Here is a 23,507-nt window from a genome sequence, read left to right on the forward strand (position 1 = left end):
CAAGGTGATAACATTTATTATTATTGAGTTCCTGTCTAGGGGGTGGAAGCCGTTATTTTATCAGGCTTTGATACAGTATCTTGAAAGATGTCATATAATTATTAGATGCTGTTGGATCACATTTCATGGAAATAAGTGCATCTTCTGGCTGTGGTAAATACATTAATTGCTTTCCCTGACAAATATTACTATTATTGCCTGCAAAGATCAATAATGAAATGTGGTAACATTTGACTTGCTGCCAAACTACTTTGCCATTCTGTGGTGTGTGTCCCTCTGGTGTCTGTAATGTGCCACTGCAGCCTTCTGAAACCATGGCTTTAAAACGAGATTAATAATGAATGAAAATAAAATGTTCTACCCACAACTTGATCCCGGATAAGCGGTTGAAGTGAGTGAGTGAGTGAAAATGTTTTAAAATGTACTTTAAAAAACTGTAATAAAGTTGAATTTATTTTCGAGTTTAACTTTTTAATTTGCTATTTGAAGTTTTCATCTTAAGATTTACATATATCTCAGTCAGCCATTGTTAAGATGAGCTTGACAAAGATCTTAAAATGTTATGATCATAAAACATGATCTTGAGGAGCTTTGGAAATATTTGTTTGGAAATTTGACACAGTTTGCGCTTTGCATCAGTATTTTTGTATTCTTAAAATCTTTTGTTTCTTTTTCAGACCAAAGATGAACTTTGACATTTCAGAACAACCCTTCATATGCAAGAGTATATATATATTTAAGTTGCCAAAGTGTGAACTAATTTGTGAAGATTTTGGTTGCAATGTCTGATTTTCTTAATAAAGAATTTTTTTTGGATAATAAGTTGATCCACTTTTCTTCTGAGATCGACACACAGCAGAGCCACTGTGTAAGACCAAGTTCAGACTTGAGGCGTTCTGAGGTTTGACGAGTTTGTGTTCTTCATGTGTTTCACTGGTTGCACAAACTATATGCCACCTTTGTTCTGTGCATAAAAGTCCAAGGTGGAGTGCAGTAAAAGTTTAAGAAATCTGAACTTGTGTAACCTCCACAATAACAGAGAGGAGACAGCTGATGGGGACGTCAGACAAGGCACATCTCAGACATTCTGGTAGTAAATGTATTCAGTGATGGTCCTCATTTTTTAGACTCACTTTGGACCATTTTGTTTTGGTTTAGCAGAACAAGCTTTAGGAGATCCTCAAAAAGCCAAACAAACATTCAAAACAATGTATTTGTGGAGTGTTCAACAGAATATCATGGTAACAACTCAGCCGTGACAGTGTTTTGTTCTATGCAATCTCAAGTGAAACCTCTGACAGAGGAGAGATACTTCACGCTACATACACATTTATATACACACCTTTGTTAATAACAATAAGAATAAGAAAGAACTTTATTAATCCCAAAGGAAATGATCTTGTCAGAGTGCCAAAAGAGTAAACCTTGGGGTTTTTTTGCAATGAGAACAATGAGTACATCATGTTTATGCAGAATGACTGAAAGACACTTGTACAAGATGTTTGACAGTATTGCACATAGCTCTGAGTAACAAACTCTGATCATTATGTATTCATCCTGCAGGAGGGGGAGGAGTTATACAGTCTGATTGCCACAGGTAGGAAGGACCTCCTGTGGTGCACCTCAATGGCCTCAGTCTATAGCTGAAGGTGCTCTGACAGGATGTCAGTGTGGCCTGCAGGGGGTGGGAGGTGTTGTCCTGGACGGTGAGCACTTTTCCTCTTCTCTGACACCATCACAGGTTCCATCTTCACCCCCAGGAGGGAGCCAGCTCTCCTCATGAGCTTGTTGAGTTTGTTCATGTCAGCTGCCTACAGCCTGCTGCCCCAGCACACTACAGCATAGAAGATGACGCTGGAGACCACAGAGTGATAAAATATCTGCAACATATTTCTGCAGACATTGAAAGATCTGAGTCTCCTGAGGACATACAGTCGGCTCTGACCTAATGACTTTCAAACTCAGTTTTCTCCTATTGCACACATTCTGTTTTATCAAACCTGTGTTAATTCAGAATATCTGTCTCATTTCAATATAAAGTTTAAAACTAATACCAATAGCTTTATTTCAGTTGTGGCTCACTATGTCAGGAAGAGTCCAGAAAATGATGGATAGCTTTTTAAATTCAGGTTTAACTTGAGGATAATTGGCTGGATTTAAGCATTTAACTGTAGAACCAGTACTTTATTTATTTTAAGAGAAAGAAAAAGAATTAAGCCAAGGATTCTGGAGCAAAATTTGGGATCATCAAAAGTCAAATTCCTTTTAAGGAGCCATCTTGAAAAGATTTATGTCACCACAAGCAATGATTATGCAAAAATATAAGATTGAGACCATACAGACTTAATAGAATTGAAGAAGGATCCACAAATTCAGACCAAGGAAAGAACCAAACTTCTGTTGTACAGGTCCAGCGGAATGTGATGGTCACAAATCATTGTTGAATTTGGAGGCATCAGAAATGTGACATTGTCCACCTTTAACAGAGTGCTACAGAACAGGTGGGACAGGAGGTGAATAACCAGTATATCAACCGGAGTTCCATCCTAGGTGTGTGCTTCAGGCTGCCTGTATGTGTCACTAGAGACAAAACTTCATCTGCATTTTCTTAGTCCACTAAGCTGGAAATGGGAACGTGTCTCAGCTGGAGAAGTAACCTGTGATGGATGAGCAGCCAGTCCAGGAGGAGTCATCCTCTTCGTGCCACTGTGTTCGGGGATAAGCAGCGGCCTGAGAACTTGTTCATCATTATGGCCTAAAGGGAAGATGTGTAGTTGAGAAAAATTGAGTTTGAAGTTTTCGGTCAAGGTGTATAGAAGCTATCTGCAACACTATACCTTAAATTTACATTTTACAAAAGTACATTTTCTTCATGAGGACGGTAATATCACAACTCCACATGGAATTTGTAATATCAAGAATGAGATCTGCAATTGCTGCATGCATTTGATCTATAAACGTGCCAGTAAGACGGCAGTGACCACTCCCGGGCACCAGGGGGCAGTCGTTTGTAATCTTGCCGCGGTTGTTGGACTTAGAAGAAGCATCATGGACTTTGAGGAGGTAAATGGGTGATTCTTTAACTACGGGCACTATTGGCCTTGTAAATGTAATTTCCACCACACCATTGCCTTACAATATAAAGCGCCTTGAGGCAACTGTTGTGATTTGGCGCTATATACATGTGCTCTGATGTCACTTTATCTCCATAGAAACTACCCAAACAATCTTTCATACAAACTGTTTAAAGGGACATTAGTGTTGTGGAAATTACGGCAATAGTGTGGGACAACTACATTTTGTTTAAAAAAAAAAATCACAACAGTTGTATGACATTGAATACCCCAATTATGTTTTGATTTTACTGATATTTTATTCAGAGATATTTTAAAACATTAGAAAAAAACGTTTCTTTACCATTCATTTTTATCATTGAAGATCAAAAGTTGTGTGGGACAAGCACAAAACGGCAATATTTGCATATAATGATGCTGAAAAAGGTGAAAAAGTCATCATAGACTACTAGAACAAATTTCTTAACACACTTTCATTGTAAAGATAACTATAAAAGTGTGAAATTTCCCCTTTTTTCTGTTTTTTATACAATATGATCAAAGGACATAAGTGCCCGTAGTCTAAGAATCACCCAAATATGAAAGAATTTTCGAACTGCGGGATAAAAGTTTTGTGCAGGAACAGCGTCAATTTCACACTGCAGGAAGTAAACGCAGACCTGAAAATAACTTGTCAGGAAAACCTAAAGTGATAAGTTTGTTCGAAATTGTGCTCTGTTGACGAGACTTTTTTACGGGAAGTAAATGTTTCAGTGGAGCAGCTTAACTACAATTTCCATAAGGACATTTTCACAATATCGTAGAGCATTCAGTCCCAAAGAGGTCAAAAATTGATGTCTTAAATTTGCTGTTTTTAGTAATTATTTTGTATTTCTAACCTTTATGGTTGCAGAAACTTTTTAAATTTTGGCTGTAACTTTATTTTCTCTCAAGTTCTGGTCTTTCAAATTATACATATCCAAAAGGCTAAAAATGCAAGAAAATTACCACTGTCAGTAATAGCCATATTTCCAAGTTAAAATAAGTTCAAGTTTCCTAGTAAAACTTATCTAGATCATTTATATAATTTACTGAATGACTAATATTGATGTAGAAGCTGAAATTTTCACTAAAAATTTGAGTCTTAATGAAATATTCTCCTCTGGTGTCAACATTTTTTACCCATAAGGGACAAATATGAGAGCTGAATGTTATTCTTTTGTATGAATAACAACTATATATATATTTATTTTTTTTTATTATTTTTTTTTTCTTCAAGAAAATATTAATACATGGCCCAGCAATTTGTGCATCTTTTGTTGGGGTTCGGAGTGGACAAATTTGGACAACATTGGTATTCTGCTCTTTGTTCTAAGAGAATTACAAAAAGTGAAAGAGAAAATAGTGTAACGTTATTAATTTCTTTAATTGAACAAAACACATTTAGTCAATTCAATCAATTTTTTTTTTTTTTATATATATATAGCGCCAAATCACAACAAACAGTTGCCCCAAGGCGCTTTATATTGTAAGGCAAGGCCATACAATAATTATGTAAAACCCCAACGGTCAAAACGACCCCCTGTGAGCAAGCACTTGGCTACAGTGGGAAGAAAAAACTCCCTTTTAACAGGAAGAAACCTCCAGCAGAACCAGGCTCAGGGAGGGGCAGTCTTCTGCTGGGACTGGTTGGGGTTGAGGGAGAGAACCAGGAAAAAGACATGCTGTGGAGGGGAGCAGAGATCGATCACTAATGATTAAATGCAGAGTGGTGCATACAGAGCAAAAAGAGAAAGAAACAGTGCATCATGGGAACCCCCCAGCAGTCTACGTCTATAGCAGCATAACTAAGGGATGGTTCAGGGTCACCTGATCCAGCCCTAACTATAAGCTTTAGCAAAAAGGAAAGTTTTAAGCCTAATCTTAAAAGTAGAGAGGGTGTCTGTCTCCCTGATCTGAATTGGGAGCTGGTTCCACAGGAGAGGAGCCTGAAAGCTGAAGGCTCTGCCTCCCATTCTACTCTTACAAACCCTAGGAACTACAAGTAAGCCTGCAGTCTGAGAGCGAAGCGCTCTATTGGGGTGATATGGTACTACGAGGTCCCTAAGATAAGATGGGACCTGATTATTCAAAACCTTATAAGTAAGAACAATTTTAAATTCTATTCTAGAATTAACAGGAAGCCAATGAAGAGAGGCCAATATGGGTGAGATATGCTCTCTCCTTCTAGTCCCCGTTAGTACACTAGCTGCAGCATTTTGAATTAACTGAAGGCTTTTTAGGGAACTTTTAGGACAACCTGATACTAATGAATTACAATAGTCCAGCCTAGAGGAAATAAATGCATGAATTAGTTTTTCAGCATCACTCTGAGACAAGACCTTTCTAATTTTAGAGATATTGCGTAAATGCAAAAAAGCAGTCCTACATATTTGTTTAATATGCGCTTTGAATGACATATCCTGATCAAAAATGACTCCAAGATTTCTCACAGTATTACTAGAGGTCAGGGTAATGCCATCCAGAGTAAGGATCTGGTTAGACACCATGTTTCTAAGATTTGTGGGGCCAAGTACAATAACTTCAGTTTTATCTGAGTTTAAAAGCAGGAAATTAGAGGTCATCCATGTCTTTATGTCTGTAAGACAATCCTGCAGTTTAGCTAATTGGTGTGTGTCCTCTGGCTTCATGGATAGATAAAGCTGGGTATCATCTGCGTAACAATGAAAATTTAAGCAATACCGTCTAATAATACTGCCTAAGGGAAGCATGTATAAAGTGAATAAAATTGGTCCTAGCACAGAACCTTGTGGAACTCCATAATTAACTTTAGTCTGTGAAGAAGATTCCCCATTTACATGAACAAATTGTAATCTATTAGACAAATATGATTCAAACCACCGCAGCGCAGTGCCTTTAATACCTATGGCATGCTCTAATCTCTGTAATAAAATTTTATGGTCAACAGTATCAAAAGCAGCACTGAGGTCTAACAGAACAAGCACAGAGATGAGTCCACTGTCCGAGGCCATAAGAAGATCATTTGTAACCTTCACTAATGCTGTTTCTGTACTATGATGAATTCTAAAACCTGACTGAAACTCTTCAAATAGACCATTCCTCTGCAGATGATCAGTTAGCTGTTTTACAACTACCCTTTCAAGAATTTTTGAGAGAAAAGGAAGGTTGGAGATTGGCCTATAATTAGCTAAGATAGCTGGGTCAAGTGATGGCTTTTTAAGTAATGGTTTAATTACTGCCACCTTAAAAGCCTGTGGTACATAGCCAACTAACAAAGATAGATTGATCATATTTAAGATCGAAGCATTAAATAATGGTAGGGCTTCCTTGAGCAGCCTGGTAGGAATGGGGTCTAATAGACATGTTGATGGTTTGGATGAAGTAACTAATGAAAATAACTCAGACAGAACAATCGGAGAGAAAGAGTCTAACCAAATACCGGCATCACTGAAAGCAGCCAAAGATAACGATACGTGTTTGGGATGGTTATGAGTAATTTTTTCTCTAATAGTTAAAATTTTGTTAGCAAAGAAAGTCATGAAGTCATTACTAGTTAAAGTTAATGGAATACTCAGCTCAATAGAGCTCTGACTCTTTGTCAGCCTGGCTACAGTGCTGAAAAGAAACCTGGGGTTATTCTTATTTTCTTCAATTAGTGATGAGTAGAAAGATGTCCTAGCTTTACGGAGGGCTTTTTTATAGAGCAACAGACTCTTTTTCCAGGCTAAGTGAAGATCTTCTAAATTAGTGAGACGCCATTTTCCTCTCCAACTTACGGGTTATCTGCTTTAAGCTACGAGTTTGTGAGTTATACGTATATATATATATATATATATATATATATATATATATATATATATATATATATATATCGTGTGTTATTTTAACGTTAGTTACGATGAGTGGAAGGGGCAAAGGCGGCAAAGGACTCGGAAAGGGAGGCGCTAAGCGGCACCGTAAAGTTCTTCGTGATAACATCCAGGGAATCACCAAACCCGCCATCCGCCGTCTGGCTCGCCGCGGCGGCGTCAAGCGGATTTCTGGTCTTATCTACGAGGAGACTCGCGGTGTGTTGAAGGTGTTCCTGGAGAACGTGATCCGTGATGCCGTCACCTACACTGAACACGCCAAGAGGAAGACTGTGACCCGTGTTGGCCTCCTTTCATTGGCTTCCTGTTAATGCTAGAATAGAATTTAAAATTCTTCTTCTTACTTATAAGGTTTTGAATAATCAGGTCCCATCTTATCTTAGGGACCTTGTAGTACCATATTACCCCATTAGAGCGCTTCGCTCTCAGACTGCGGGCTTACTTGTAGTTCCTAGGGTTTGTAAGAGTAGAATGGGAGGCAGAGCCTTCAGCTTTCAGGCTCCTCTCCTGTGGAACCAGCTCCCAATTCAGATCAGGGAGACAGATACCCTCTCTACTTTTAAGATTAGGCTTAAAACTTTCCTTTTCGCTAAGGCTTATAGTTAGGGCTGGATCGGGTGACCCTGGACCATCCCTTGGTTATGTTGCTTTAGACGTAGACTGTGTTTCATAATTATTGTATGGCCTTGCCTTGCAATGTGGAGCGCCTTGGGGCAACTGTTTGTTGTGATTTGGCGCTATACAAGAAAAAAGTTGATTGAAGTTGATTATACCACAGAGTCAGGCACTTCTGATTTAAAGCTCTCTTTTTCAGAGGAGCTACAGCATCCAAAGTTGTCTTCAATGAGGATGTAAAACTATTGACGAGATACTCTATCTCACTTACAGAGTTTAGGTAGCTACTCTGCACTGTGTTGGTATATGGCATTAGAGAACATAAAGAAGGAATCATATCCTTAAACCTAGTTACAGCGCTTTCTGAAAGACTTCTAGTGTAATGAAACTTATTCCCCACTGCTGGGTAGTCCATCAGAGTAAATGTAAATGTTATTAAGAAATGATCAGACAGAAGGGAGTTTTCAGGCAATACTGTTAAGTCTTCTATTTCCATACCATAAGTCAGAACAAGATCTAAGATATGATTAAAGTGGTGGGTGGACTCATTTACATTTTGAGCAAAGCCAATAGAGTCTAATAATAGATTAAATGCAGTGTTGAGGCTGTCATTCCCAGCATCTGTGTGGATGTTAAAATCGCCCACTATAATTATCTTATCTGAGCTAAGCACTAAGTCAGACAAAAGGTCTGAAAATTCACAGAGAAACTCACAGTAACGACCAGGTGGACGATAGATAATAACAAATAAAACTGGTTTTTGGGACTTCCAATTTGGATGGACAAGACTAAGAGTCAAGCTTTCAAATGAATTAAAGCTCTGTCTGGGTTTTTGATTAATTAATAAGCTGGAATGGAAGATTGCTGCTAATCCTCCGCCTCGGCCCGTGCTACGAGCATTCTGACAGTTAGTGTGACTCGGGGGTGTTGACTCATTTAAACTAACATATTCATCCTGCTGTAACCAGGTTTCTGTAAGGCAGAATAAATCAATATGTTGATCAATTATTATATCATTTACCAACAGGGACTTAGAAGAGAGAGACCTAATGTTTAATAGACCACATTTAACTGTTTTAGTCTGTGGTGCAGTTGAAGGTGCTATATTATTTTTTCTTTTTGAATTTTTATGCTTAAATAGATTTTTGCTGGTTATTGGTGGTCTGGGAGCAGGCACCATCTCTACGGGGATGGGGTAATGAGGGGATGGCAGGGGGAGAGAAGCTGCAGAGAGGTGTGTAAGACTACAACTCTGCTTCCTGGTCCCAACCCTGGATAGTCACGGTTTGGAGGATTTAAGAAAATTGGCCAGATTTCTAGAAATAAGAGCTGCTCCATCCAAAGTGGGATGGATGCCGTCTCTCCTAACAAGACCAGGTTTTCCCCAGAAGCTTTGCCAATTATCTATGAAGCCCACCTCATTTTGTGGACACCACTCAGACAGACAGCAATTCAAGGAGAACATGCGGCTAAACATGTCACTCCCGGTCCGATTGGGGAGGGGCCCAGAGAAAACTACAGAGTCCGACATTGTTTTTGCAAAGTTACACACCGATTCAATGTTAATTTTAGTGACCTCCAATTGGCGTAACCGGGTGTCATTACTGCCGACGTGAATTACAATCTTAACAAATTTACGCTTAGCCTTAGCCAGCAGTTTCAAATTTCCTTCAATGTCGCCTGCTCTGGCCCCCGGAAGACAAGTGACTATGGTTGCTGGTGTCACTAACTTCACATTTCTCAAAACAGAGTCGCCAATAACCAGAGTTTGATCCTCGGCGGGTGTGTCGTCGAGTGGGGAAAAACGGTTAGAAATGTGAATGGGTTGGCGGTGTACACGGGGCTACCTTGGTCCGCACCGACTACAGGGGCCTGGCTAGCTGTAGAATTTTCCACGGTGCGGAGCCGAGTCTCCAATTCGCCCAGCCTGGCCTCCAAAGCTATGAATAAGCTACACTTATTACAAGTACCATTACTGCTAAAGGAGGCCGAGGAATAACTAAACATTTCACACCCAGAGCAGAAAAGTGCGGGAGAGACAGGGAAGCCGCCATGCTAAACCGGCTAAGAGCTAGTAGCTGCGCTAAGCTAGCGGATTCATAAAAACACGCAAAGTAAATAATGTGTAAATAATTTAGAGGTGATTCAGCAGAGGGAGTGCTTTAGTTAAGGCACGTGAAGATTACACTGTGAAACAAATCGTTATCTAGATAACTAGATCAATCTAACTGCGTAGATTAAACAGCTAACAGATACAGCAAAACACCGCTGTGCTCCGGAACAGGAAGTGATACAATACCGCAGTCAACACAGTGAAAATACATTCATGAGCAGTACACTAGTCTGTTACCTTTATGAGTATGGTAACTAAAACCACATTCTACAATAATTTTCATGAAACTGTAAATACTGTTCCTTAATTTTAGTCCTTTTGATACACTAAATAATTTAGGACACCCATCATAACAGTCACAAAGATATATTTAGCCGTCCACTAGTAGTTTTGGAGTGGACAATTTTGGACATCCCTTGTCCATAGTTAGCATAGTACATTGAATATTAACATACACAGCTTCAAGTTACTATTCACTGGATATTATTTTCAAATCATGTTATTAAATAATTTACAAAGCAAATTTGCCAATATATTCTACCGGTCATTATATCAGTGCTTGTCAGTTCAGCTCTGACCCATAATTATATTAAGTCAATAGGCTGCAAAAAATTTAAACAATGTCAAGACTGTCAGAAATAGTTCAAAAGTATATAATGTCACAAGTGTCTTGATATATTAGAGAAATAAATCAATAAAATCAGGAAAGATTATTGATACAGGATACTTTAAGATTTGTAACAAATGGTTTCGGAGTGGACAAAATATTTTAGACACATTCCTTGTGGGTCTTATTCAAAATTAACAGCCAATAATTTTCCAAGTGCATAATATGTATATTATGAAGTGTGTGGATATTTTTTATTACCTTGCCTTAGCAGAAATATTTACAGTGTTATCATACCGAGGACTTAAACCTGTATTTCAGGTGAACGCTTTTGGACAGAATGATGTTCACATGCTTCTCAATACCAAGTTTCAGAAGATAGTTAAGATATATTTTGCCCTAAGTTGACAAACATAGATGCACTTTATTAAAAGTGTATCTGATTCACAAAGGTGTATTTCTTGTTAGAGCAAAAGATGGAAAAGTCGGAGTGGACATTTTGGACAGAAACTTACACATGCAGATTCATTTCTACCCTGTGCGGAAAAAATCCTGGATATAGCCATTATTGCATCATTTAGTAAAAGTACATATTCTAATGTATTTTACCAGTGAATATTTTTGTGGTGAATATTCTGCCTTGGAAATTATTCAACTTGGAAAACTGTGAATTTTTCAAATGGGAAAGTGATTTCTGTCCAAAATTCAACTGCTTGATATATTTTCAAGATAAACAAATAGTTTTTATTTTTTTATTTACAGGTACTTCATTCTATCATGTATTTATCCATATATGACATTTTACCTAATATGTTTAGATACTGGAAATACTCGTATAAGGCCAATTTCGTTGCAACCCCAGCGCTGTACAATAAAGTGAAAATGCCCATAACAATTGTGCATTTTGTGATAAAAGCATCACATTTGGCACACACATTCTAAATTAACTAATGTTTATTTTCAGATATGGAACCATCCTGGAGCAGACCTCTAATGAGCAACAGGGTCAATAAAGAATGACACAGGGGTCACAATTTTAAAATGCTCCAATCATTTTGAAAACTAAAACTATACTACATTATTTGTCTGATCACTACAGTTCCAAAAAGGTATAGTTTGGACTATCTATTACTGAATGTTCTGGAGTTATGAGGTAAAAACAGCAAAAAATGGTGACAAAGGTCAGTTTCAGTTTGTACAGGGGTCAAAACTTAAAGTTGCTCCAATTTTGGTAAAAAAAAAAAAGAAAATTATTGGTTGAGTTAATAGCATTTTAAAAAGGAATAGTTTGCACCATCTGTCATGCTTAGTTATGTTATGGGTCACATGTCGTAGAATCCAATGGACGTTGAACTTGTTTGACCTTTACTTTGGAGACCAAGCATTCAACACAGTCAAAACTATTAAATTTTTTAATCCTATGCTGCAGAACATTTAAAGAAAGGTTTTTGTTACAACTGTGTTATACTTGATTTTAACACATTTTGCAGGTAAATATCGGCCTGAAAGATCGGTATTGGTCTCAAACTTAGTCAATAATCTGCATCGGCCCTTAAAAATCCATATTGGTCGACCCCTACTTGAAATTTGGAGTGACTTGCTATTTATGCAGTATAAATACAGTGAAACTCCAGTCTGGTTTAGTGCATACAGCCACACATGAAGAAGACTGGTGACTTGACAGTTGTCTAGAAGACACTCATTGACACTCTAGATGAGGAGGGTAAGCCACAGAAGCTCATTGCTGAAAGGGCTCACTATTCACAGTGCACTGTATCAAAGCACATTCCTGTAAAATTGACTGGAAGGGAAAACTGTGGTTGGAAAAGATGGTCAAGCAACAGGAATGACTGCAGCCATGAGAAGATTGTTAAGCAAAGATGATTCATAACTTGGGGAGCTTCACAAGGAGTGGAGTGACGCTGGAGTTAGTGCATCAAGAACCACTACCCACAGATGTGTCAAGGAAACGGGCTACAAGTGTTGCTTTCCTACAGTCCCAATTCCAATGAAGTTGGGTCGTTGTTGTGAAATGTAAATAAAAACATAATACAATGATTACCTAGATCATTTATATCATTTACTGGATGACTAATGTTGATGTAGAAGCTGAAATTTTCACTAAAAATTTCAGTCTTAATGAAATATTCTCCTCTGGTGCCAACATAAATTCAAGCTTATCTTCAACCTATATTCAATTGAATACAGCACAAAGACAAGATATTTTATGTTTAAACTGTTAGACTTGTTTTTGTGCAAATATTTGCTCATTTTGAAATAGGTGCCTCCAACACATTTCAAAACAGTTGGGACGGGGCAACAAAAGACTGGGAAAGTTGATGAATGCTCAAAGAACACCTAATTGGAAACAGGTGATTGGGTATAAAAGGAGCATCCCCAAAAGGCTCAGCCATTCACAAACAAAGACAGGGCGTGGATCACCACTTTGTGAACAACTACGTGACAAAATAGTCCAAAGTTTAAGAAAAATACTTCTCAACGTTCAATTGCAAGGAATATAGGGATTCCATTATCTACAGTCCATAATATAACCAGAAGATTCAGAGAATCTGGAGAGCTTTCTATAAGTAAGTGGCAAGGCTGAAAACTAACATTGAATGCCCGTGACCTTCGATCCCTCAGGCAGCACTGCATTAAAAACCGACATGATTGTGCAAAGGATTTTATCGCGTGGGCTCAGGAACACTTCAGAAAACCATTGTCAGTTAACACAGTTTGTCACTACATCAACAAGTGCAAGTTAAAACTCTACCATGCAAAGTGAAAGCCATACATCAACAACTTCCAGAAATGCTGCCACCTTCTCTGGGCCCGAGCTCATTTGAAATGGACAGACACAAAGTGAAAAAGTGTGCTGTGATCTGGTGAGTCCACATTTCAAATAATTTTTTGAAATCATGGACGTTGTGTTCTCCGGACAAAATAGGAAAAAGACCATCCAGATTATTACCAACGCAAAGATTAAAAGCCAGCATCTGTGATGGTATGGGGGTGTGTTAGTGCCCATGGCATGGGCAACTTACACATCTGTGATGGCACCATCAATGCTGAAAGGTACATCCAGGTTTTGGAGCAACACATGTTGCCATCCAAGCAACGTCTTTTTCAGGGACCTCCCTGCTTATTTCAGCAAGACAATGCCAAGCCACATTCTGCACGTGTTACAACAGCGTGGCTTTGTAGTAAAAGAGTGCAGGTACTAGACTGACCTGCCTGCAGTCCAGACCTGTCGCCCATTGAAAATGTATGGTGCATTATGCAGCGCAAAATACGACAACGGAGACCCCAAACTGTTGAACAACTGAAGTCGTACGTCAAGCTTCAACAATTAGTTTCCTCAGTTCCTAAATGTTTATTGAGTGTTGTTAGAAGGAAAGATAATGTAACACGGTGATAAACAATCCACTGTCCCAGCTTTTTGAAACGTGTTGCAGGCATCCATTTCAAAATGAGCAAATATTTGCATAAAAACAAAAAAGTCTATCAGTTTCAACATTAAATATCTTGTCTTTTTGCTGTATTCAATTGAATATAGGTTGAAGAGGATTTCCAAATCATTGTATTCTGTTTTAATTTACATTTTACACAATGTCCCAACTTCATTGGAATTGGGGTTGTAGTATCCAGCTACTCCTGAACCAAAGATAATGTCAGTAATTTGTGCAAAAAGTGCCTCAACTAAATATTGAAACACAACATACTGTTCAGACATTGGCCATTTATCTATAATAAATCTTTTTTCAAAAATAGATCTTAGGAAATACTTGAATATTTTGAGATGCGTTTTTTTCCCCGCAGCTGTTTTTTTTTGGATCTGTAGGCTGTAATTTTCAAAATTAAAAAAAAAAAATGCCTTAAACATTTTGAACTTGATGAAATAACTGACAAAACAAAATAACTTTTTAACAGTATTCTAATGTTTTGAACCACATGTCCATTTGCCAATGTTATCAAATATATTTAGATTTGTCTGGATAATTCTCAATATTTGTCAAGTATTTATTTGTACTTTTCTGTATGATCATTTATAAGTTTAGTTAAGTTGGGATATATGCTATAGTATACGAGGGCTGTCAATAAAGTAACGGTCCTTTTTATTTTTTTCAAAAACTATATGGATTTCATTCATATGATTTTACGTCAGACATGCTTGAACCCTCGTGCGCATGCGTGAGTTTTTCCACGCCTGTCGGTGACGTCATTCGCCTGTGAGCACTCCTTGTGGGAGGAGTCGTCCAGCCCCTCGTCGGAATTCCTTTGTCTGAGAAGTTGCTGAGAGACTGGCGCGTTGTTTGATCAAAATTTTTTCTAAACCTGTGAGACACATCGAAGTGGACACGGTTCGAAAAATTAAGCTGGTTTTCAGTGAAAATTTTAACAGCTGATGAGAGATTTTGAGGTGATTCTGTCGCTTTAAGGACTTTTCACGGTGCGAGACGTCGTGCAGCGCTCTCAGGCGGCGTCATCAGCCTGTTCAAGCTGAAAACCTCCACATTTCAGGTTTCTATTGATCCAGGACGTCGTGAGAGAACAGAGAAGTTTCAGAAGAAGTCGGTTTCAGCATTTTATCCGGATATTCCACTGTTAAAGGAGATTTTTTTAATGAAAGACGTGCGGACGGATCCGCGCGTCGGTACGCAGCCGACGCGGTGCGGCGGCACAGGAAAAACACCTCCGTGTTGATAACCATTTGTAAAATCCAGGCGGCTTTTGATGGCTTTCAGTGGAGTGAGTATATGAGAAATTGTTTAACAGGCAGGACATGTTCCAACTTGTCCTTAAGGCTTTCAACAGAGGTGTTTTTCCTGTGGCGGAGCGTCGCGGCGGCTGCGTCCCGACGCGCGGACCCGTCCGCACGTCTTTCATTAAAAAAATCTCCTTTAACAGTGGAATATCCGGATAAAATGCTGAAACCGACTTCTTCTGAAACTTCTCTGTTCTCTCACGATGTCCTGGATCAATAGAGCCTGAAATGTGGAGGTTTTCAGCTTGAACAGGCTGATGACGCCGCCTGAGAGCGCTGCGCGACGTCTCGCACCGTGAAAAGTCCTTAAAGCGACAGAATCACCTCAAAATCTCTCATCAGCCGTTAAAATTTTCACTGAAAACCAGCTTAATTTTTCGAACCGTGTCCACTTCGGTGTCTCACATGTTTAGAAAAAATTTTGATCAAACAACGCGCCAGTCTCTCAGCAACTTCTCAGACAAAGGAATTGACGAGGGGCTGGATGACTCCTCCCACAAGGAGTGCTCACAGGCGAATGACGTCACCGACAGGCGTGGAAAAACTCACGCATGCGCACGAGGGTTCAAGCATGTCTGACGTAAAAACATATGAATGAAATCCATATAGTTTTTGAAAAAAATAAAAAGGACCGTAACTTTATTGACAGCCCTCGTACATTTATATGTCCTTGAGCTTTCACAGGTTTGAATTTTGTTTGATTGATGTCATGAATAAATAAATTCAAGCTTCTTTATATTAAAATCTCTAAAATGATGCCCTTTAAGCTCACCATGAAAATGAATCTCTACAACATGACAGAAATGAAATAAAGATATGAAAGCCAAAACAACGGTGTGCATAAGTATCACAAGTACCTTTTAAATATAACAGAGCTAAATCATTACAGCCATTACAAGTCAGGGGATCAATGCATGCACATTTCAGAGTCAGTGTTCTGCCTTTCAGGCATCTTAGTTCAGTTTGTTAAAGGGAGTTTTATTTTGACAGGCATGCTTTTATTTTGACACTACAAACTGCAATAGAGCAGGAAGGGCTGGGTACGTGCATCTTGTGATATCTACACGCTGTTGCAGACAGATGAGAGCTTACAGCCTAAAACATGAAAAGGGCTAAACCTTTGGGTATTTCTTGGAGAAGCAAAGCCTGTAAGTGTTATCTGTTTTTTACTGTAGAATTTGTGCAGAAAAAAGATTTGTGAAGCTAGCTAGAGTCAATGGGAAATATTACCCACGTTGTTTAAGCTAAATATTTCTATCACTAGTCGGAGCTGTTTCACTGCTCATTCTTGGAGACTCTTGTTGAGTGATAATTCATTCATTTATTTGCTGTTTACCTGTTGATATATGCAGTCATTTGTGGGTGATCTGTTATTATTTTATAGTGATTTTATATTAGCAACAACAAGCTCTAAGTTACTGTTCATATTTGTTATGAAGTTATATATTAATGAAAAGAGATAGCTAATTGCAGATTTTCTCTTTATTCCTTTTCAGTTTCACTCTGTATTCAAAACGATGAGGAGACTGTGTAATAAATTTGCAAACTACAACAAGGACACGTCCTTCATCATTGAGTCAGAGTTTAGCTCACTGTCTAGTCGACACGCCTCGGCGAGGACAGTATAGTGAAAAGGCTAAATTAACCAGAGTTCTACACCAAAGGTATCAAGCAGAAGGGATACAAAATGGAACCAGCACAGTCAGACAAAGCATCAGTACGTTCAAGAACCACGAAACTTTCCTCTACGTCTGCTGCAATGGTACAAGCACGAGCCAACGCAGAAGCAGCAAAAGCACGGGCTGCATACGCAGAAAAGGAAGCAAAGCTAAAAGTGGAAAAGGCTGCAAGAGAAGCAGAGCTACAGTTAGAAAAATCAAGGCTGGAAGCTGAACTGAGTGCATTGGCATTTCAAAGAGAAGCAGCTGCTGCCATTGCACAAGCTGAAGCATGGGAGGCAGTGGAAGAATTAGACTCAGTAAAGTCAGAATCCCCCGCTCGTGAAATCCTCCAAGAGGACATTGCTACACGGACTCAAGAATATGTCCAAAGACAAGTAGAACTTAAATCACGACAAAGTCAGGAAGCTGTGCATCCCACAGTACCCGATCCAGTATTGCCAGAAAAGAGCTTTGTCGCATGGGATGTCCTGTCACAGAAGGACTTAAAGGGACAGGACAAAGACGGCAATGAGTGTAACAAACCGCAAACCAAAACGTTTGTTGACAGCCAAGACAATTATGGAAACAATGATCAAACAAGCATTCGTTATGGACAAAACAGACGCCAACCAAAGCCCAAGTCAACTCTCTACCACTATAGCCCTTCACCAAATCCGACAGCGGCATCATACATTCCCAGAGACTTTACAACTCCCATCAGTGTAACGCCCGAAACGGAACACCTAGCACGATACCTGGCTCGCCGTGACCTAGTGAGTACAAGCCTCTACCAATTCGACGACAAGCCAGAGAGTTATTGCGCATGGCAGTCATCATTCAGCGGTGCCACTTCAGATTTAGGACTCACAGCTAACGAAATTCTGGATTTACTGGTTAAATGGCTTGGGACGGAGTCCGGAAAACATGTCAAAAGAATCCGCGCTGTATATCCCGGAAATCCAAACATAGCTCTCCAAAAGGCCTGGGCCCGTCTCCAAGAATGCTACGCTGCACCAGAAGTGATAGAGAAGTCTCTATTTAAAAGACTTGATGAATTCCCTAAAATATCTACCAAAGATTATGCAAAGCTAAGAGACCTAGGCGATCTCCTCATGGAGCTACAATGTGCTAAGGAAGAGGGTTACCTGGCGGCGCTAACATACCTAGACACTGCCAGGGGCATAGGACCTATCATAGAAAAACTTCCTTATGGGCTGCAGGAAAAATGGGTCTCAGTCGGCTCAAAGTACAAAGAGGAAAACAATGGTCTATTTCCCCTGTTTGATTACTTTGTCAGTTTCATCTCATGAGGCACGTAGGAGAAATGATCCAAGTTTTATTTTCTCACGTACAAACGAGAGATCAAATCAAGCTCCCTCTAGGAGTTATGGCAGTAAAATATCTGTTCATAAAACTGACGTCTCTGCAGGGCAAAGACAGCCAGCAAACCTGCCTACAAAGAAAACTGAAGGACTAGAGAAAAACCGTCCCATCCACAACAAACTACATCCGATAAAGAAATGCAGAACATTCAGAGCAAAAAATATTGAAGAAAGAAAAACTATTCTCAAACAGAATGGTATCTGTTTCAAGTGCTGCACCTCGACTAGTCACTTAGCGAAGGATTGTAAGGCGCCCATGAAGTGTACGGAGTGCGACAGCAATCGTCATGACACTGCCATGCACCTAGGTCCACTACCTCAAGTCTCCCCTCGATCCTTACCCGCAACAAGCGATGGCGGGGAGGAAGAAAGCACTGTCGACAGTACAGCAGTGAGCTCACAATGTACTCAGGTGTGTGGCACCGGACAAACGAGTAGATCCTGCTCCAAGATCTGTCTGGTTCGAGTGTATTACCATGGTCAGCGTGAAAAAGCAGCCAACATGTATGCTATTCTAGATGACCAAAGTAATCGTTCACTAGTCCGCTCAGACTTCTTCGAACTGTTTGATATAAAGAGCAATCTGTTCCCCTACAGACTTAAAACTTGTGCTGGGCCAACTGAGACAGCAGGTCGCAAAGCAGAAGGTTTCCAGATAGAATCTCATGATGGAAAAACAGTACTCTCACTCCCGCCATTAATCGAGTGTAATGAAATACTAAATGACAGGATTGAAATCCCCACACCCGATGCAGCTCGCAATCAACCCCATCTGAAGAAAATAGCTCAATACATTCCGGAGCTTGACCCCAACGCAGAAATCCTCATTCTGCTGGGGAGAGACATTTTGAGGGTCCACAAGGTCCATCAGCAGGTGAATGGACCTCACAATGCCCCGTTCGCACAGAAACTGGACTTAGGATGGGTCCTAGTCGGTGATGTGTGTCTTGGAAATTCACACAAACCAACTGTAAACTCATACAAGACAAATGTATTAGAAAACGGCCGTCCTTCTATCTGCTCTCCCTGCAACAGCGCCATCAGGCTAACTGAGAGCGTCTGCCAAAACAGAGACCAAAGGACTAAATCTGGTAAAGCATCTCTGGAGGCCCTAGGACGGAATGTCTTCATTGAGACGGGTTCTGACAATAAACCAGGCCCGTCCATCGAAGACTCAATCTTCAGAGAAATGTTCAAGGACAAGTCAAATCATTGGGTCGCTCCCTTACCCTTCAGAGCCCAGCGACAACGGCTGTTGAACAACCGTGAATACACCATGTCTCGCTTCAACTCACTGCAAAAGACTTTACAAAGAAAACCAGGCATGAGACCAGTTTCTTGACTTCATGAATAAAATCTTTCAGAACAAACATGCAGAGGTGGCTCCGCCCTTGAATGAAAATGAGGAGTGCTGGTTTTTGCCAACCTTCGGAGTCTTTCACCCACAGAAACCAGAAAACATACGCGTGGTTTTTGACTCCAGTGCAAAGTACTCTGGCATGTCCCTAAATGATGTTCTCTTAAAGGGCCCCGACCTCAATAACTCTCTCATAGGGGTTTTGATCCGCTTCAGGAAAGAGCAGGTCGCTGTGGTTGCCGATATACAGCAGATGTTCCACTGCTTCCTTGTTCACAAAGACCACAGGAACTACCTGAGATTTTTGTGGTACAGAGATAACGACATGTTCAAAGATGTCATCGACCATAGAATGCGGGTGCACGTGTTCGGAAACAGCCCGTCCCCATCTGTGGCCATGTATGGACTAAGGAGAGCTATTCAGGAGGGAGCACACAAACATGGGACAGACACAGTCCAGTTCGTCGAACGCCACTTTTACGTAGACGACGGTCTCATTAGTGTGCCCACAGATGCTGAAGCCATCGGTCTCCTGCAAAGGACACAAGCCTCCCTCAGTGAATCAAATTTGAGACTGCACAAGTTTGCCTCAAACAGTGACACTGTCCTCCAAGCATTTGCACCAGAAGATTGTGCTGTTCGGAAAGACCTGGATCTGAGTGGTGAGGCCACGCTAGTGCAGCGCAGTTTAGGCCTACTATGGGTAACCACAACAGACACCTTCACGTTCAAAGTGTCAGAAGAGAACAAGCAGTTCACTCGCAGGGGTGTTCTGTCTACAGTGAACAGCATTTTCGACCCCTTGGGCATACTCGCACCAGTGACCATTGAAGGTAAAAGTCTTTTGAGAGAGTTCAGTGTAGACAAGTGTGATTGGGACGCACCTCTTCCCGAAGGAAGGCTTAAAGAATGGGAAGCATGGAGAGAGTCTTTGCGCGATCTGAACAAGCTGCACATTCCTCGGGCATACAGTGTAACCTCACTCTCCAAAGGGAAGCGCATAGAGCTATGCGTATTTTCCGACGCATCCACCAAGGCCGTTGGCGTGGTAGCCTACCTCAGAACTGTCCAAACTGAAGGACGAGTGGATGTAGGATTTGTTTTAGGAAAGGCTAAGCTAGCCCCACTCTCCCAACCCACCATCCCTCGGCTGGAATTGTGTGCGGCAGTACTTGCTGCGGACGTCGCTGATCTCATCCAGGACGAACTTGACCTGAACCTGGACTCAGTTAGGTTCTACTGTGACAGCAAAGTCGTGCTTGGATACATCTACAATCAAACTAAACGTTTCCACATCTACGTTCACAATCGAGTTCGTCGCATTCATCAGTCAACAACACCAGGTCAGTGGGTCTACGTCTGTTCTGAAGAGAATCCTGCAGACTATGCCACTAGGTCAGTCCCCGCAGCCTCACTGACACACAACATGGTTTACAGGACCGGCTTTTTTGTACAAGCCAAGCAGTAGTGAAGAGGACACAGAACAGACATATGAGCTTGTGAACCCAGAATCAGACACAGAAATACGGTCTGAGGTGAGCAGTTACCTAACACAAAGTTGTAAAAAGGGACTTACCGCTGCAAGATTCAAACGCTTTTCAACCATGCATTCACTCACCAGAGCAATGGCTACGCTCATTCACATCATGAAAACGTACACACGGAAAATGCCAAGCATGTGTAAAGGATGGCACCATTGTACTCTCCCACAAACTCCTGATGAGTTGTCTCAAGCAAGATTTATCATCACCAAAGCAGCACAAGAAGAGTTTTTCTTGAGTGAAATTGCAGATCTCTCTCACACAGTCTGTGTCCATAAACAATACACTTAATAAGCTCAACCCAGTCCTTAAAGGACATCTGATTTGTGTTGGCGGAAGGCTAAAACACGCGGACGTAAGTGCAGCAGAGAGGAACCCTGTCATCTTGCCTAAGGACAGTCACATCTCCCTGCTTTTAGTAAGACAATGCCATGAGCGGGTAAAACATCAAGGCCACCACTTTACTGAAGGGGCCCTCAGAGCAGCAGGTTACTGGGTCATAGGCGGAAAGCGGCTCATTGCTTCAGTCTTGCATAAATGTGTTGTATGTCGTCAGTTGCGCCGCAAAGTCGAAGGACAGCTGATGGCTGACTTACCCCCAGAGCGCTTACACATATCTCCACCTTTTACTTATGTTGGAGTTGACGTGTTCGGACCTTGGCCAGTTGTTTCCAGACGCACAAGAGGAGGCCAGGCCCAAAGCAAACGATGGGCTATACTATTCTGCTGCATGAGTTCACGGGCCGTGCACATTGAGATCATTGCATCTTTGGATACATCCAGCTGCATTAATGCACTGAGGCGGTTCTTTGCCATACGTGGACCGGCAAAGCAGATAAGATCAGACTGTGGAACAAACTTTGTGGCAGCTGCGAAGGAATTGGGATTGAGTCACAAAGATCCAGATGTCACAGTGCAAAGGTTCTTGAATGAACAGAACTGTTCGTGGGTTTTCAACCCCCCACATGCGTCCCATATGGGAGGGTCTTGGGAACGGCTTATAGGTCTGTCAAGACGTATCCTAGATGGTATCCTGCTCAAACAAAACGTTCAGCTTACCCACGACATCTTATGCACTCTAATGATGGAAGTGGTGGCAGTTATCAATGCTAGACCTCTTGTCCCAGTCTCTGCTGACCCAGAGTCACCTTCCATATTGTCACCAGCGATGATTCTTACTCAGAAAGTAGGAGTTTCCCCACCTCGAGGAGAGTTTACAAAGAAGGATCTCTACAGCATACAGTGGAGACAGGTGCAAGCCCTCACCGACGAGTTCTGGCGCCGCTGGCGTCAGGAGTACCTTCCCACCCTACAGACCCGAAGGAAGTGGACAGACACAAAAAGGGATATGAAAGTAGGAGACATCGTGCTCCTCAAGGACTGCCGAGCTGCACGCAACAAGTGGCCTATGGCGAAGATCACTGCCGTTTTTCCAGGAAGAGATGGCAGAGTCAGAGAAGTCCAGATAAAGATTAAATAGAAAGGTTAGAGATGGTTATGGTGACCTAATAAGGTCAGGCGGGGAGTGTTCTGCCTTTCAGGCATCTTAGTTCAGTTTGTTAAAGGGAGTTTTATTTTGACAGGCATGCTTTTATTTTGACACTACAAACTGCAATAGAGCAGGAAGGGCTGGGTACGTGCGTCTTGTGATATCTACGCACGCTGTTGCAGACAGATGAGAGCTTACAGCCTAAAACATGAAAAGGGCTAAACCTTTGGGTATTTCTTGGAGAAGCAAAGCCTGTAAGTGTTATCTGTTTTTTACTGTAGAATTTGTGCAGAAAAAAGGTTTGTGAAGCTAGCTAGAGTCAATGGGAAATATTACCCACGTTGTTTAAGCTAAATATTTCTATCACTAGTCGGAACTGTTTCACTGCTCATTCTTGGAGACTCTTGTTGAGTGATAATTCATTCATTTGCTGTTTACCTGTTGATATATGCAGTCATTTGTGGGTGATCTGTTATTATTTTATAGTGATTTTATATTAGCAACAACAAGCTCTAAGTTACTGTTTATATTTGTTATGAAGTTATATATTAATGAAAAGAGATAGCTAATTGCAGATTTTCTCTTTATTCCTTTTCAGTTTCACTCTGTATTCAAAACGATGAGGAGACTGTGTAATAAATTTGCAAACTACAAGGACACGTCCTTCATCATTGAGTCAGAGTTTAGCTCACTGTCTAGTCGAAGGTTCCACGCCTCGTCGAGGACAGTATACACTGAATATTGCTTTGGCTTCATTTACAAAATTCTTTGAGAAATGCAAACAGTATCTGCTTGGAGGAGTCACTTCTCAAAAAGTGAGTGACCAGGCAAAAAGGAGACTGGTGCAATAGAGAAAGGTTGCTCTGTGCACAATTTCTCCAGTCACAGCCACAGAAGCCGATAACGCCTTCAGAGTTGTCATAGGTGTCTTGGTGGCTTTCTTCATGAGTCTTGCACAGTCATTCAATTTTTGAGAACAGCCTCCTACAGACAGATATACCACAGAGTACCATGCTGTGTGTATTTGTGACTGT

At 40.7% G+C, this 23,507-nt stretch overlaps 3 protein-coding genes across 5 annotated transcripts in view; all 3 read left to right on the forward strand.

Annotated features, from left to right (window-relative positions):
* The window catches only part of poglut2 (protein O-glucosyltransferase 2), a 62,557-nt gene extending 61,750 nt beyond the window's left edge, over positions 1–807 (forward strand). For all 3 annotated transcript variants that reach the window (XM_034165475.1, XM_034165476.1, XM_034165477.1), the window contains one exon: positions 678–807. In XM_034165475.1, coding sequence (XP_034021366.1) covers positions 678–695 — 18 coding nt within the window. In that variant the 3' untranslated portion in view covers positions 696–807. The remainder of the gene's footprint in view (positions 1–677) is intronic.
* A 2,171-nt stretch (positions 808–2,978) lies between these two features.
* The window catches only part of tex30 (testis expressed 30), a 40,184-nt gene continuing 19,655 nt past the window's right edge, over positions 2,979–23,507 (forward strand). Inside the window, exon 1 of the mRNA XM_034165473.1 lies at positions 2,979–3,063. Within this exon, the coding sequence (XP_034021364.1) occupies positions 3,049–3,063 (15 nt within the window). The 5' untranslated portion in view covers positions 2,979–3,048. The remainder of the gene's footprint in view (positions 3,064–23,507) is intronic.
* Positions 6,958–7,230, forward strand: LOC117505942 (histone H4 type VIII-like; the record flags this gene model as incomplete). The annotated part of the gene is made up of 1 exon (XM_034165478.1): positions 6,958–7,230. A coding segment is annotated over exon 1 (258 nt), but the record flags the coding sequence as incomplete, so codon positions are not given.

This window comes from Thalassophryne amazonica, unplaced genomic scaffold (assembly GCF_902500255.1).
Source record: "Thalassophryne amazonica unplaced genomic scaffold, fThaAma1.1, whole genome shotgun sequence".
NCBI lineage: Eukaryota > Metazoa > Chordata > Actinopteri > Batrachoidiformes > Batrachoididae > Thalassophryne > Thalassophryne amazonica.